The sequence below is a fragment of the Choloepus didactylus genome, chromosome 18 (genome assembly GCF_015220235.1).
Source record: "Choloepus didactylus isolate mChoDid1 chromosome 18, mChoDid1.pri, whole genome shotgun sequence".
Classification (NCBI taxonomy): Eukaryota; Metazoa; Chordata; class Mammalia; order Pilosa; family Megalonychidae; genus Choloepus; species Choloepus didactylus.
In genome coordinates, this window is record NC_051324.1 from 1,574,518 (window position 1) to 1,590,990 (window position 16,473).

The following is a 16,473-nucleotide window of genomic DNA, read 5'->3' on the forward strand; positions in this document are numbered from 1 at the left end:
ACACACAAACTGCCAAAATTGACTCAAGAATAACTGAAACTCTGAATAGACTTAACAAGTAAGAAAATCAAATTAGTAATCAAAATATATGGAGTTTAGTTAAACAACATACTCCTAAACAACCAGTGGGTCAAAGAAGAAATTGCAAGAGGAACAGGTAAATATCTAGAGACAAATGAAAACAAGAACACAACATATCAAAACCTACAGGATACAGCAAAGGCAGTGCTGAGAGAGAAATTTATAGCTCTAAATGCATATATCAAAAAGCAAGAAAGAACTAAAACCAAAGACCTAACTGAACAACTGAAGAGGCTAGAGAGTTATCAGCAAACTAACCCAAAAGCAAGTAGATGAAAAGAAATAACAAAGATGAAACCAGAAATAAATGAGCTGGAGAACAACAACAACAAAAAACAGACTAAATAAAACCAGGAGTTGGTTCTTTGAGAAGATCCACAAGATTGACATACCCTTAGCTAGACTGGCAAAGTCAAAATGAGAGAAGACCCAAATAAACAGAATCACAGATGAGAGCAGGATAATTACTACAGATCATGGAGAAATAAAAAAATAAAAGGATACTATGAACTACTGTGTGCCAACAAGCTAGACAATTTAGAGGAAACGGACAATTTCCAGGTAACATATGAACAACCTAGACTGACCCAAGAAGAAATAGAAGACTCAACAAACCAGTCACAAGCAAAGAGATCCAATCAGCCTACAAAAAAAAGCCCAGGGCCAGATGGCTTCACAGGGGACTTTTACCAAACTTTCCAAAAAGAATTGACAAAATTCCTGCTCAAACTCTTTCAAAAAACTGAAGAAAGCGGAACACTACCTAAGTCATTTTATGAAACTAGTATCACTCCGATACCAAAAGCAGATAAAAATACTACAAAAAAGGAAAACTATAGGTCAATTTCCATAATGAATATAGATGCAAAAATTCTCAGGCTGAGACTGCAGCTCTTTCAAGTCCTGAGGTCTTGCTGTTGACGACTCGCAGGCTTTGAAATCTAATGGAGTTTTCTCTGCAGGTTTTCAGGACTGTTTATTTCCAGTGACCCCTGTTTTCCTTTCAGTTTCTCCATATGGCAATGGGAATGTATCACTCTGGTTTGTATACTGGAAACAGGTAACTTGTTCTAAGTTTCACAGGTCCACCACCATAAACGATTATTTCCTTAGGAAAACCACATGTGTAACTGATTTTGATGAAACTTTGTACTTAATATGGTTACTGAAATGATTTAAGGTTTTGTCATATTGTGATAAAATACATTCCTTCCTACCAGTGCTAGCTCTAAGAAGCCCATTGTGATGGTTGGGTTCATGTGTCACCTTGGCCAGGTGACCCAGCTGTCTGGTCAAGCAAACACTGGCCTAACAATTGGTATGAGGATGTTTGAGGCTGGTTGATAAACCAACAGGCTGGTTTATTGGATCATCAGTCAATTGGCTGCAGCTGTGACTGATGACTCAATGAAGGGCGTGTCTTCCACAATGAGAGAATGCAATTGGCTGGATCTGATCCAATTAATCAGTTGAAGACTTATGTGCCGGTCTGAATGTATTGTGTCCCCCAAATGCCATTATCTTTGTGTTCTTGTGGGACAGACGTTTTGGTGCTGGTTAGATTTGCTTGGAATGTGCCCCACCCAGCTGTGGGTGGTGACTTCGGTGGGATACTCCTATGGAGGTGTGACCCCACCCATTCAGGGTGGGCCTTGATCAGTGGAGCCATATAAAACATGCTGACTCAAAGAGACTGAACGGAGTGCAGCTGTGAGTGATGTTTTGAAGAAGAGCAAGCTTGCTAGAGAGGAATGTCCTGGGAGAAAGCCATTTTGAAACCAGAACTTTGGAGCAGACGCCAGCCACGTGCCTTCCCAGCTAACAGAGGTTTTCCAGATGCCATTGACCATCCTCCAGTGAAGGTACCCGATTACTGATGTGTTACTTTGGATACTTTATGGCCTTAAGACTGTAACTGTATAGCCAAATAAACCGCCTTTTTATAAAAGCCAATCCATCTCTGGTGTTTTGCATTCTGCAGCATTAGCAAACTAGAACAACTTATAAGCAAGACAGATAGAGGCCCTTCACTTCTTCAGCTGCCCAGTGAAGCGTTTCCTGAGGAGTTCGTCGAAGTTGCCGGTTTGTTTCCTGAGGAGTTCATCGGACATCTTCTTTGGAGTTGACAGTTCGTTGACGGCTCTACAGAATTTGGACTTGTGCATACCCACAGTTGCGTGAGTCACTTTTACAATTTGATAATCAGAGACACCTCTCATTGATTCTGTTTCCCTAGAGAACCCTAACTAATACACCCATGATGGTCAGGTAAGGGCTGGGTGCCTGGGTAGGGAGCTTACACACACACTCTGGCTTCCTGGAGAGTCTCCTCTGAACTCCTGATCTACTTCCCCAGCTTTGACAGAAATGGCTTATGGAACAAACTCAGTGCTATGCTCCAGGGGTGTCCCTTGGGATTCAGGGAGTTAAAGCAACTGTGTGTATGTGTCTGTGTGTGTAAAAGATTTTATGTGCATGTGTGTGCAAAAAAAAAAAAAAATCTCAACAGAATACTCATACACCACGACCAAGTAGGGTTCATTCCTGGCATGCAAAAGTAGTTCAACAAAAGAAAATCAGTCAGTGTAATACAACACATTAACAAATTGAAAGGGAAAAATCAAATGATCTCAATAGATGCTAAAAAAGCATTTCACAAAATTCAGCATCCCTTTTTGATAAAAATACCTCAAAAGGTAGGAATTGAAGGAAACTGCCTCGATATGATAAAGGGCATATATGAAAAACCCACAGCCAGCATAGTACTCAACAGCAAGAGGCTAAAAGCCTTCCCCCTAAGATCAGGAACAAGACAAGGATGCACTCTCACCACTATTATTCAACGTTGTGCTAGAAGTTCTAGCCAGAGCAATTGCCAAGACAAAGAAACAAAAGGTATCCAAATTGGAAAGGAAGAAGTAAAACTGTCACTATTTGCAGATCATATGATCTTACATTTGGAAAATTCTGAGAAATCGACAACAAAGCTACTTGAGCTAATAAACAAATACAGCAGAGTTGTGGGATATAAGATTAATGCACCTAAGTCGGTAATGTTCCTACACATTAGTAATGACCTAACTGAAGAGACAATCAGAAAAAAATTCCATTCACAATAGCAACTAAAAGAAATCAAGTACCTAAGAATAAACTTAACCAAGGACATAAAACACCTCTACACAGAAAATTACAAAACTTTACTAAAAGAAATAAAAGTTATGTGAATAGGTGGAAAGATGTTCCATGCTCATGGATAGGAAGGCTAAATGTCATTAAGGTGTCAATTCTACCCAAATTGATCTACAGATACAATACAATTCCAATCAAAATTCCAACAACCTACTTTGAAGACTTGGAAAAGCTAATTAACAATTTTTTTTGGAAAGCAAAGAGGCCTCGAATTGCCAAAAACATCCTAAAAAAGAAGAATGAAGTGGGAGGACTTACATTTCCAGACTTTGAAGCCTACTATAAAGCCACAGTGGTCAAAAAAATAGATAGACATATTGACCAATGGAATCAAATCAAGAATTTGGAAACAGACCCCCAGGTCTACAGTTGACTGATTATTGATAAGGCTTCCAAATCCACTGAACTGGGACTAAACAGTCTCTTCAACAACTGGGGCTGGGAGAACTGGAAATCCATAACCAAAAGAATGAAAGAGGACCCCTACCTCATACCCTATAAAAAATTAACTCAAAGTCCTCAATATAAGAGAGAGCACAATAAAATGCTTAGAAGATAATATAGGGAAACATCTTGAAGATCTAGGAATAGGAGGTAGCATCTTACACCTTTCATCCAAAGCACAAGCAACAAAAGAAAAAATAGATAAATGGGAATTCCTCAAAATCAAAAGCTTCTGTGCCTCAAAAGACTTTGTCAAAAAGGTGAAGAAACAGCCAACTCAATGGGAGAATATATTTGGAAACCATGTATCTGATAAGAGACTGATATCCTGCATATATGAAGAAATCCTGGATGTGGGGCAAGATGGTGGCATAGGGAGGTGTGGAAATTAGTTGCTCTAGTGCCCTAGAGCAACTAGTAAATAGCTAGGAACAACTAGAAAACAGTCTGGAACAACTGAAGGGCAGACATCCGTGAACACATGTGACCATACACCAGTCAGGAATGGGTAGAACAGCTGAGACTGCAGCGTAGAACTGTAAGTAAAGCTCCCCAACTGCGGAGCTGTGGCCCCTCCCCCACTGGTACTGCAGTCTGAGTTGCAAAATTTCACTGTGGGAGAAAGAAGCAGTCCCTGCTGGGAGAAAGGGAACGTTGTTCAACGATGTTCCAACTGCTGTTTTAATTAACAAATCTGGAAGACTGAATAAATGCTATGAGCACAGATAAACCCAGAGCAAGCAGGAAAAGACAACAGAGGTTTATCCTGGCAGAGAGGAGGCAGGACTGATGGAATAAAAAATATATAAATAAATAAAAACAGAGACTTTTGGAGTCTGCTGAGCTCAGAATACTGGAAAAGGGCTGTGTCTCAAGGAAAGGGGCATACTGAACTGGGTACCGACTGCAGTTCTTGCCTGAAGAGGTAGAGGGTTGTGGACTGGCTCTGAAAAGGAGACTTCTTGAATTTTTGTGTTTTTTTTCTCTCTCTCTTTCTAAATATCTCAATAGAGAAAGCCTCAGGCATTTTCAATTATCAGCATTGACCCAGGTAAGGGTGGAGTTAAGATAGAGTCAAAGGAAAAACTCAAGTGTAGGAGACAATTCCCTAAGGACTTATCTTCCCTAAGAAGAGGGGGAGGCATGGAAAGCTCAAGTGGGGGCCCTTCCTCAAAGAACCTAGAACCCAGGGCCTGGGGGATGTGGGGGGGGGGGCAGAAACAGCTTAAGCTTGGCCTCTGACACCCTCAGCCCCTGGCCAGGACAGAGTCTGCTGAGAATTAAAAGGACCGCACCTCTTTATACCAGTGGGGAGCTGTGGGTTGACAAGCACCACCTGCTGGGCAGGAAAGGAAAAGCACAGAGTCTAGAGGCCTCACAGGGAAGTCTGACAAGCTGCTGGGTCTCACCCTCAGGGAAACCTGACACTGAACACAGCCTCCTCCTGAGATCTGGGCCTGTCTGGTCTGGGAAAATCTGACTGGGGTAATCAAGGAAACCAGAAACCTAGACAACAAAAAATTACAAATCACACTAGGAAAAACAAAGATATGGCCCATTCAAAGGAACAAACTTGAACTTCAACTGAGATACAGGAACTGAAACAGCTGATTATTTATCAAACAAATCTCCTAAATCAATTCAAAAATCAAATCAATGAGTTGAGGGAAGATATGGCAAAAGAAATGAAGGACACAAAGAAGACACTGGGCAAACATAAGGAAGAACTGGAAAGTTTGATAAAACAATTGACAACTCATGGGAATGAAAGGCACAATAGAAGAGATGAAAAACACAATGGAAACATACAACAGCAGATCTGAAGCAGAAGAAAGGATTCATGAACTGGAGAACAGGACATCTAAAATCCCATACACAAAAGAACAGATAGGGAAAAGAAAGGAAAATATGAGCAGCATCTCAGGAACTGAGTGAAAACGTGAAGCTCATGAATATACGTGTCATGGGTGCCCAAGAAGCAGAAAGGGAAAAAGGGAAGAAAGAATAATGGAGGAAATAATCACGGAAAATTTCCCATCTGTTATGAAAGACATAAAATTACAGATCCAAGAAGCACAGCATACCCCCAAACAGAATAGATCTGATTAGACCAAATCCAAGACACTTAATAATCAGATTATCAAATGTCAAAGACAAAGAGAGAATTCTGAAAGTAGCAAGAGAAAAGCGATCCATCACATACAAAGGAAGCTCGATAAGACCATGTGCGGATTTCTCAAAAGAAACCATGGAGGAGAGAAGGCAGTGGTATGATATAGCTAAGATACTGAAAGGGAAAAACTGCCAACCAAGAATTCTATATCCAGCAAAACTGTCCTTCAAAAATGAGGGAGTTTAAAACATTTTCAGACAAACAGACACTGAGAGACTTTGTGAACAAGATACCTGCTCTACAAGAAATACTAAAGGGAGCACTACAAGCAGATAGGACAAAACAGGAGAGAGAGGTATGAGAAGAGTGCAGAAATGAAGAATATCAGTAAGGTTAAAAAGAGAGAGAGGAAAAAATAAAAATAAAATATGACATATAAAATCTAAAAGACAAAATGGTAGACAGTAGACATTATGTTGAGTGAAACTGGCCAGAAACAAAGGAAGGATAGTGTATGCTCTCACTGATACAGACTAACATTGATGAGCAAAATTTTAGAGTTGGGAACACAAGTTATTAGAATACAAAGAGGTTACAGATTGGGCATTTGATGCTGAAGAAGTACAGAACGTTCAACAGGATTGAGTGTACAGATCCAGAAACGGAATAGACAGCATAATAGTGCGTAATCGTAACACAGTGTTGTAATTATTCTGAACAAAGATGACTGTGAGTACAGTTGAAAGAGGAAGGCTAAGGGCAGGTATGACACCAGAAGGAAAGATAGAAAAAATAGACTAGTATTGTATAACTTAGTGAAACATAAGTGGACAATGATGGTGATTAAATGTACAAATATAAGAATGTTTTTAAATGAGGGAGAACAAATGAATGTCAACATTGCAAGGTGTTGAAAATTGGATGGTATGGGGAAAAAAATACAATCAATGCAAACTAGAGTCTACAGTTAACAGTAACACTGTAAGATGCAGCCATTAACTGTAACAAAGGGGTGCCGATTTGGATGTATTATGTCCCCCAAAATGCCATGTTCTTTGATGTAATCTTGTGTTGATTGGGTTGGAATCCTTTGATTGTTTCCATGGAGATGTGACTCAATCAACTGTGGATAAAACTTCTGATTATTTCCATGAAAATATGGGCCCTGCCCATTCAGGGTGGGTCTTGATTTAATCACTGGAGTCCTATAAAAGAGCTCACCAAGAGAAGGACCTCCGAGGGGCTGAGAGTGACATTTTGGAGAGCAGCTGAGATAGTTTGAAGATGGCAATGAAAGCAGTCTTTCACTGGCTCTTTGGAAATACTAGCCCAGAATTTGCTACAGAGAAGCTAAGAGAGGACAAACACCACAAGAGCAACGTTTTGAAGAAAGCACAGGAGCTGAGAGAGGAGCTGGAACACAACCTTGGATCAGCAGACGCCAGCCACGTGCCTTCCCAGCTAACAGAGGTTTTCTGGACACCACTGGCCTTCCTTTGGTGAAGGTACCCTCTTACCGATGACTTAGCTTGGAAACTTTATGGCCTTTAGACTGTAAATTTGTAACCAAATAAACCCCCTTTATAAAAGCCAGTCCATTTCTGGCATTTTGAATAACAGCAGTGTTAGCAAACAGGAACAAAAGGCAACATATCAAAGCTAAATGTCTATAAGAGGGGGATATAAGGGAGTGATAGGGGACTCTTGGTGGTGGTGATGTGACCTTTTTGTTGTATTTTCTTTTTCTTTTTCTTCTATGTTTTGTATTTTTAGTCTTCATTTTTTTTCTCCTTTCTCTCTTTCTATGGCGAAGAGATGGAAATATTCTCATATAGACTGTGGTGGTGAATGCTTAATTATGTAATTATACTGGGAATCATTGCTTGTTTACTTAGATTGGATTGTACGGTCGTGTGAATAAAACTGTTAAAAAAATAAACAGAGGGATACAAGTGCTGGAGAAAATGTGGAGAGAGGGAGGGATGTACCTATTCCCTGCTGGTAGGGAAGGAGAATGGCGCACCCAGCTGGAGCGCAGTGTGGTGGTTCCATAGGAAGTAACCATGGGGTTGCCATATGGTCCTGCAACCCCTTTATTGGTATATACTTGGAAAAACTGAGAGCAGTGACATGAGTGGACATTGCACACTGGTGTTGTGGCAGCCATATTAACAATTCACAGTGGATGGAGGTGGCCTAAGTGTACATCGACTGATAAACAGAATGGTGAACTGTGGTGTATGCATACAATGGAATAGTGAGTAGTGGCAAGAAGAAATGAAGTTGTGAGATATGCACCTCGCTGAACAGACCTTAAGGACAGTATGTCGAGTGAAATAAGCCATAACCAAAAAGACAAACATTTTAACGCCTCACTAATATGGACTAACTATAATGTGCAAACTCTGAGAGTTGAATCTGAAAACACAGGTTATCAGGGGAAGGCTTATAGTAAAGGTTCCTAGATTGCGAGCTCTTAACAGCAGTCACGTTTATTCATGAGTTGTAATGGTTATCTCTAAATTCTGAGATGCTGAGCTGGTCAGTCCCTCTAACTTTTGGTGTCCATGTGACACCTGAGACTCAGAACTAGAGTTTGGCAGCTATGACTGTCAGCGTTATGTTCTAGTTTGCTAATGCTGCCGGAATACAAAACACCAGAGATGGATCGGCTTTTATAAAAGGGAGTTTATTTGGTTACACAGTTACAGTCTTAAGGCCATAAAGTGTCCAAGTTAACACATCAGCAATTGGGTACCTTCACTGGAGGATGGCCAATGGCATCCAGAAAACCTCTATTAGCTGGGAAGGCATGTGGCTGGTTTCTGCTCCAAGTTCTGTTTGCAAATGGCTTTCTCCCAGGACGTTCCTCTCTAGGCTTCAGCTCCTCACAAATGTCACTCTTAGTTGCTCTTGGGGCATTTGTCCTCTCTTAGCCTCTCCAGAGCAAAAGTCTGCTTTCCAAGGCTGTCTCCAAAATGTCTCTGTAAGCTGAAGCTGCTCTCCCAGTTCCAGTGTTTTCTTCAAAGTGTCCCTCTTGGCTGTAGCAAGCTTGCTCTTTCTATCTGATCTTATATAGTGCTCCAGTAATTTAATTCAGACCCACCCTGAATGGGTGGGCCAACACCTCCATGGAAATTATCCAATCCGAGTCATCACCCACAGTTGGGTGGGGCGCATCTCCATGGAAACACTCAAAGAATTACAATCTAATTAACACTGATAGGTCTGCCCACACAAAATTACATCAAAGATAATGGCGTTTGGGGGGACATAATAGATTCAAACTGGCACAATTACCCCATACAGCAAATGTTAAAAAAGCTGTAGAGGAGATCAGACTTTAATTAGAGATATGAACAAACTGGACTTGATTAGAACTAAGGAAAACCAGACTAAAGGGAAAAGGATGATATTGACTGTGTCTTAAAACCTCAGCTTCTGTGTGAAACCAAAGGAAGAGATGTTTATTTGGTGCAAAATCTACACTTTCTTAAGCAAACTATATAATTTAACTTGAATCATCAGTTTATTCAAACACTATAATTACATTGAACCTTGAATAGGGGGTGAGATCAGGTAGGTTTGTACAGGTTAGCATGAAACCCCGATACATCCCAGAGTAATCTGGGCAGAGAATAAAAAATATTTGCAAAGCCCCCTTGAGGGTCTGGGGGAAAATGTAGAAACTTTAAACCTTCCCCAACTGGGGAATTTCTGATATTCTCACAAGCAATGGGGACTACCATTGTAGTAGGGCAAGCTCTAGATCTTGGGGCTTGCCCTTATGAAGCCTGTTACTACAAAGCAGAGGCTAAGCCTACTTGTAATTGTGCCTATGAGTCAACCGCAGAGAACCTTCTTTGTTGCTCAGACATGGCCCTCTCTCTCTCTAAGCCCACTCAGCAGGTAAACTCACTTCCCTCCCCCTTATGTGGGACCTGACTCCCAGGGATGAACCTGGACCCGGCATCCTGGAATTGAGAAAGCCTTCCTGACCAAAAGGGGGAAGAGAAATTAAACAAAATAAAGTGTCAATGGCTGAGAGATCTCAAATAGACTTGAGAAGTCATCTGGAGGTTATTCATATGCATTATATAGATATCCCTTTTTAGTTTTTAGTGTACTATAATAACTAGAAGGTAATACCTGAAACTGTTGAACTGAAATCCAGTATCCTTGATTCTTGAAGATGATCATTTAACTATATAGCTTATATGGTGTGACTGTGATTGTGAAAACCTTGTCGCTCGCACTCCCTTTATCCAGTGTATGGACAGATGAGTAGAAAATAGGGGGACAAAAAGTAAATGAATAAGAGCAGGGAAAAGGGTGTATGAGATGTTTTGTGTGTTCTTTTTTACTTTTATTCTTATTTTTATTCTTATTTTTTGGAGTAATGAAAATGTTCAAAAAATTGTGGTGATGAATGCACAACTATGTGATGATATTGTGAACAATTAATTGTACACTTTGGATGATTGTATGGTATGTGAATATATCTCAATAAAATTGCATTAAAAAAAAAAAGAAATCCTACAACTCAAGAACAATACTACAAACAGCCTGATTATAAATGGGCAAAAGATATAGAAGGCATTTTTCCAAAGAATATAAATGGCTAAAAAACACATGAAAAAATGTTCATCTTCACTAGGTATTAGGGAAATGTAAATCAAAACCACAATGAGATACCATCTCCACCAAAAGAATGGCTGCCATTAAACAGGAAGCAGTAAATGCTGGAAAGAATGGGGAGAAACTGGAATGCTTACTCATTGCCGCTATGGAAGACAGTTTCACGGTTTCTCAGAATACTAGATACTGAATTACCCTAGGATCTGGCAATTCCACTTCTTGGTATTTACCCAGAAGATCTGAACGCAGTGACACGAAAAGACATTTGTACATCAGTGTTCATAGTGTCATTATTCACAATTGCTAAGAGATGGAAACACTCCTAGTGTTCTTCAGCAGACGAGCGGATCAACAAAATGTGGTCTATACACACAATGGAACACTATGCAGCAGTAAGAAGGAACGACGTCGTGAAACATGTGACAACTTGGATGAACCCTGAAGACATAATGCTGAGTGAAATAACTCAGACACAAAAGAAGAGATATTGTATGTTACCACTTTTATGAATTCCCTGAACAATGTATAATGAATGTCTTATAATGTACAGTATTGGGGACCTAGTGATAGACAGAAGCTAGTGAAGGGAGAATGGTAATCTAGTATGTTCAGATATGTAATGAGGGTGAATTTAAAGGAATGAGAATGGACAAGGGTGATGATTGTTAATAGGATTATAAGTAATAGAGCCGCACTGAAGGTAAACAGGATTGAAAGGGGTTGTTTAAAGACATGTATCCCACAGATCAGCATACAAATATAGATAGGCACTTGCATGATATACTTCTAAGGTATGACGCTGGTATAGGGAGTTCACAACAGAACTGTATATGGGAAAAACCCACCTAGTGCACATCAGGGACTATAATTAATAGGAATACCTTACTAGTACCACACAAATACTAGGGACAAATAATTAAGGGCTACAAGAGCTAAGGGATGTCATGAAAATTGTTTAAAATGGAGTGATAAGGACTGTACAATTAAGCGATGATAGTGTGATGGACCACTGCGGACATAACACATGCCATGTGAACTTAGGAATATCCTGCTTTATAAGTCAAGCCCTTGATCTTGAGGCTTGCTCAGGTGAAACTCATGGTTGCAAAGGGGAGGCTGAGCCAACCTATAATTATGCCTCGGAGTCACCTCCAGAGAACCTCTTTTGTTTCTCAAATGTGGACTTTCTCTCTCTAAGCCCAACTCTGCAAATAAATTCATCACCCTCCCCCCGATTGTGAAAGCACCCCCCAGGTGAGTGAGTCTCCCTGGTGACATGGGACACAGATTCCAGGAATAAGCCTGACCCTGGCATCGAGGGGTTGAGGGTGCCTTTTAGACCAAAAGGGGGAAAAGAAAGGCCACGAAATAAGGTTTCAGCGGCTAAGAGATTTCAAATACTTGAGAGGCTGTCCTGGAGGTTACTCCTAGGTAAGCTTCACTAGATATGCCAAAAGGCCAAGTCAACAGTAGTCCCCAAAACACTAAAGAATACCCTATCTGAGACTCTACAAAAGTTTCACTCACTAATTTATTCTTCAGAAACTTAAATCTTCCAGAGAGCTCCTGTGTCAGCTAAGTCTCCAAACCCACAGGCAACAACCCCTTCATGAACATCAGCCAGATGTGTCCCCTTTTCCCATAAAGTCGACACCCCTTTTCAACATGAACAAAATAAGATGGTCACTGCCAGACACCCCTGAAGATGGGGAAAGTGATTAAACAGAGGAAGGGGTAGCAACAGACAAGAGATAAGTTAACAAAGGATTATGAATACTGATTATAATCTCTACATCTTTTTTTTTCTTGGTTGCTAGGGTATGAGAACAGCTGGAAGGAAAGAACTGAAATGGTGGGACTGTAACCCATAACGTTCTTTGAAATTTGCTATATAGCTACTTGTTAAATTGTAATTTGAAAGTTACCATCTTTTGTATATCTGTTATATTTCACAATAATTACTGAACTATGGTACTGTAACCCATAACATTCTTGGAAATTTCCCATATAACTGCTTGTTAAATCACACATTGTAAGTTATCACCTTTTTGCGTATATGTTATATTTCACAATAAGGAAATAACTGAAACTGTGGAACTGTCACCCATAACATTCTTTGAAACTTGCTCTCCAACCACTTGTTAAATTGCACTTGGGAAGTTATCATTTCTATGTAGATATGTTATATTCCACAATAAAAAAATGATTTAAAAGATGGTTAAATGGTAAAGTTTAAGTCATGTACATGTTATCACATTTAAAAAAAAGTTATTCACAGAAGGAAAGCCGATTCCTTCAACTTCATTCTCAGCCCCTCCAGAGAGAGCTGCAGAGGGGAGGGTCGAAGGGTAGCGGGCAATTTGTACGCTAAGTATGGCCCTTGTTTTAGTCCTCTGGGACATAAACATACAGCTTTGTAAAAACCGTTCTTCATGTTCTGTAATTTACCTTCTTTGTTAATGACGGCTATCAAAATACAAAATGAGCGTAACTAATCGTGGTTCTCAGCATCAAAGAGTTTAACTGAAATCACAGCAGATGTAAATCCAACGCTTATAATACAGAAACTGTTCCCAGTACCATGGATTCCTTTTTCACCTCCTGACCGTTTCTGACATCACGTCAATTCCCTGGTGCTACTCAGAGTCTGATCTTTCTCGAGACAGAGTCCAGAAGAACTGCCCAGCAGCTCGGTGCTCCTAGTGGACTGGGCTGTCACTTGAGAAAGCCCCTTAAGGCACTGGAAACGGTGAATCTCAGATTTTGCACAGTGAATCTCAGAGCTTACACCTGCTCAAGAGTACAGTGGTAGCTCATGTTGGGAATGATGAAAAGTCACACCAGAGAGCAGGAGGGAAACAGAAACCCCAGAGCGAGAACCCTGCTAATCTCTGAAATTTCTCAATTGTTTAGATTCTACACTGATGAGTGGAAACACACCTCTGCATCAGAAGTCAGTCTTTGACACATCCCAGAGCGATATGGGCAGAGTATGAGGGTATTTGCAGGGCTCCCGAGGAGCTGGGGAGAAATGCAGAAGTGTTGGACTTCCCCACCTGGGCTATTGCTGATTTTCTTGCAAACACTGAGGACAGCCCATTTGGTGGGCCGAGCCTTCGATCTAGGGGACTTCCCTTGTGAGGCTTGTTGCTGCAAAGAAGAGGCTAAGCCCACTTATAATTGTGCCTAGGAGTCCCCCCCAGAGAGCCTCTTTGTTGCTCAGATGTGGCCTTTCTCTCTAAGCCCACTTGGCAAGTGAACTCACTGCCCTCCCAACTATGTGGGACCTGACTCCTAGGGGTGTAAATCCCCCTGGCAACGTGGAAAATGACTCCTCAGGATGAGCCTGGACCCAGCACTGTGGGATTGAGAGGATCAGCTTGATCAAAAGAAGAAAGATGAAACAAAATAAGGTTCCAGTGGCTGAGAGATTTCAAATGGAATCAAGAGGTCACTCTGGAGGGTATTTCCTATGTGCTATACAGATACCACCTTTTAGTCTTTAGTGTGTGGGAATGGCTGCAGGGAAATACCTGAAGCTGTCAGACTGCAACCCAGTGACCTGGATTCTTGAAGACGACTGTATAACTATGTAGCTTGCACAGTGTGACTGTGTGACTGTGAAAACCTTGTGGCTCACACTCCCTTTATTTATCCAGTGTAGGGACAGATGAGTGGAAAAATGGGGACAAAAATTAGATAAAGGATGGGATGGGATGGAGGGGATGGAAAGATTTAGGTGGTTTTTTTTTTTGCTTTTATTTTTTATTTTGGAGTAAGGAAAAGGTTCAAAAATTGATTCTGGTGATGAATGCACTGCTGTACGATGGGGCTGTGAATAACGATTGTATACTGTGGATGACTGTGGGATATGTGAATATATCTCAATTAAACAGTATTAAAAAAAGTAAATGAACAATACGGAGAGAAGGGAATGGGATGTTTTGGATGTTCTTTTTTACTTCAATTTTTATTTTACTTTTTGAAGTAATGAAAACATTGAAAGCTTGATTGTGGTGATGAAAGCACAACTATATGACAATACTGTGAACAACTGATTGTACACTTTGAATGACGGTATGTTATGTGATTATATCTCAATAAAATTGCATTAAAAAAAAGAAGTCAGTCTCTGAACATATTCACCTACCTCTGGCCTGGGTACCCCTCCGAGTATTTGTTATTTAAGCAAGAGCCCAGGGCCTCTAAAACAGCTCGGCTGGCGAAATTCTCAGAGGCAATCAGCTCTAGCCCCACCTTCTGCCGGTTACTCTCCTTCTTGATGATGTTGTAAACCTCGTGGGAAGAAAGCAGACACTCACTCAGGATTTTGTCCTAATCAAAGCAATAACCTCTTAAAAAAAAAGATATTATTAGAGATGCATCTGTTGCCCTCGAAGCTGACCGCTGACCCAATAAGCAAATTAAGAAGGCGCCATATCACTTAAGGAATAGTGGAAATCTTCCTCCAAAAATTTTACCAACTGGGAAAGAACTAATAGAAGGTAATGAATTAAAGAAAACAAAATGACAAAGAGAACATTAACTGAAAAACAAGTATATCCCTTAATTCTTAATTCTACCCTCCTGTTACTCTAACCCTCCCTGAACTTGATTCCCTGTTCCCCTTCCTTAAGATGAAAGCTGCTTCAGGTCAGTCCACAGACAAAGGTGTGGACTGGTGGTCAGGGGCTGGGGGCTGGCCGGTGGGGGGAAATGGGGCGGGACTGCTAATGGGCACGTGGTTCCTTCCTGGGGTGAGGAGAATGTTTTTACAATGGATTCTGGAGACAGGGGTAGGACTCTGTGAATATACACAAAACCATGAATTACACACTGTAAATGGGTGAACCCTATGGTTCTAACTCAATAAAATTATCAGAAAATACATAAGAGAAGGTCTATGCATACTGAAACTTTATACAAGTATATGTATTTGTTTAGATGCTGGGGTGTTGGACTAGCTGGAAGGAGGCAAATGACATGGTGGAACTGTACCCTTTAACATCCTTTGAAATTTGCTCTGTGGCTACTTGTTGAATTGTGCTTTGAAAGTCTCTGCCTTTTTGTATGTATGCTATATTGCATAATAAGGAAAGAACTGAGACTGTGGGACTGGAACCCGTAACAATTTTTGAAATTACCTATGTAACTGCTTGTTGAGCTGGACATCGAAGCTAACACCTTTCTGTATCCATGTTATATTTTACAATAATGGAAATAGCAGAAGTTGTGCAACTGTGGCCTATGACATTCTTTGAAATTTGCTCGCTAACTACTTGTTAAATCGTACTTTGAAAGTTATCACTGTTATGTGTATGTGTTAAAGTTCACAATTAAAAAATGCATTAAAAAATAAATAGATAAATCAGGGCCGCTCTACGCACCCAGAAATTCTCCCTCTGGACTGTAAGGAAAGGGTCACCTCCGTGAGCTGCCTCTCCCTCCCTGCTGTACCTCCGTAGACCCAGCCCAGCCTGGCACAGGGTAGACCAGAGGCTCCTAAATATCTCCGCTGGCCCTGAAAGGACTTGTAGCCACGTGGTCCACTGCTGTCCATTTGGTGCCTCGAGGTCAGCTACTCTGATTCTGACTACCAGGCTGTCCCTAATAAAGTGAATTCACGATTCCGACTAGGAATGTCAACAAAAGCCCCTCGTGAAAAAAAAAAAAAAAACTGCTCAGTGTCCAGACATCTCACCTCAACGTCATTGTCCTTCAGGGACTGTGCCAGCATCTTGTTGTGTGCAGACCACAGACCTCCATCCTTCTCGGTGCCGTGGACTGGGGTTTCCATGGCTCTGGGGTGAGGTTGCCTAAAAATGAGGGGAAAAAAAAAAGGACGAGTCATTTTAAACCTAAACGCAGCCAAACTCAACTCGACTCATTCGTTTTACCGAGCTGCTGAAGTGAGCTCGCTTTTTTTGCCTCTCCCTCAGAAATGCTTCCTCAGTGCGAGCTGGTCCTAGCTGCAAAACCACTCCGTGGGACCCCTGGCTCCTTCTCGG

The 16,473-nt window shown here is 40.9% G+C and overlaps 1 protein-coding gene across 3 annotated transcripts in view; it reads right to left on the bottom strand.

Moving 5' to 3' along the window:
• Positions 1-16,473, bottom strand: part of SHMT1 (serine hydroxymethyltransferase 1) — a 36,606-nt gene that overhangs the window by 16,310 nt on the left and 3,823 nt on the right. For all 3 annotated transcript variants that reach the window (XM_037808126.1, XM_037808125.1, XM_037808127.1), the window contains exons 2-3: positions 16,167-16,281; positions 14,616-14,761 (exon numbers count right to left, since the gene is read on the bottom strand). In XM_037808126.1, coding sequence (XP_037664054.1) covers positions 14,616-14,761; positions 16,167-16,262 — 242 coding nt within the window. In that variant the 5' untranslated portion in view covers positions 16,263-16,281. The remainder of the gene's footprint in view (positions 1-14,615; positions 14,762-16,166; positions 16,282-16,473) is intronic.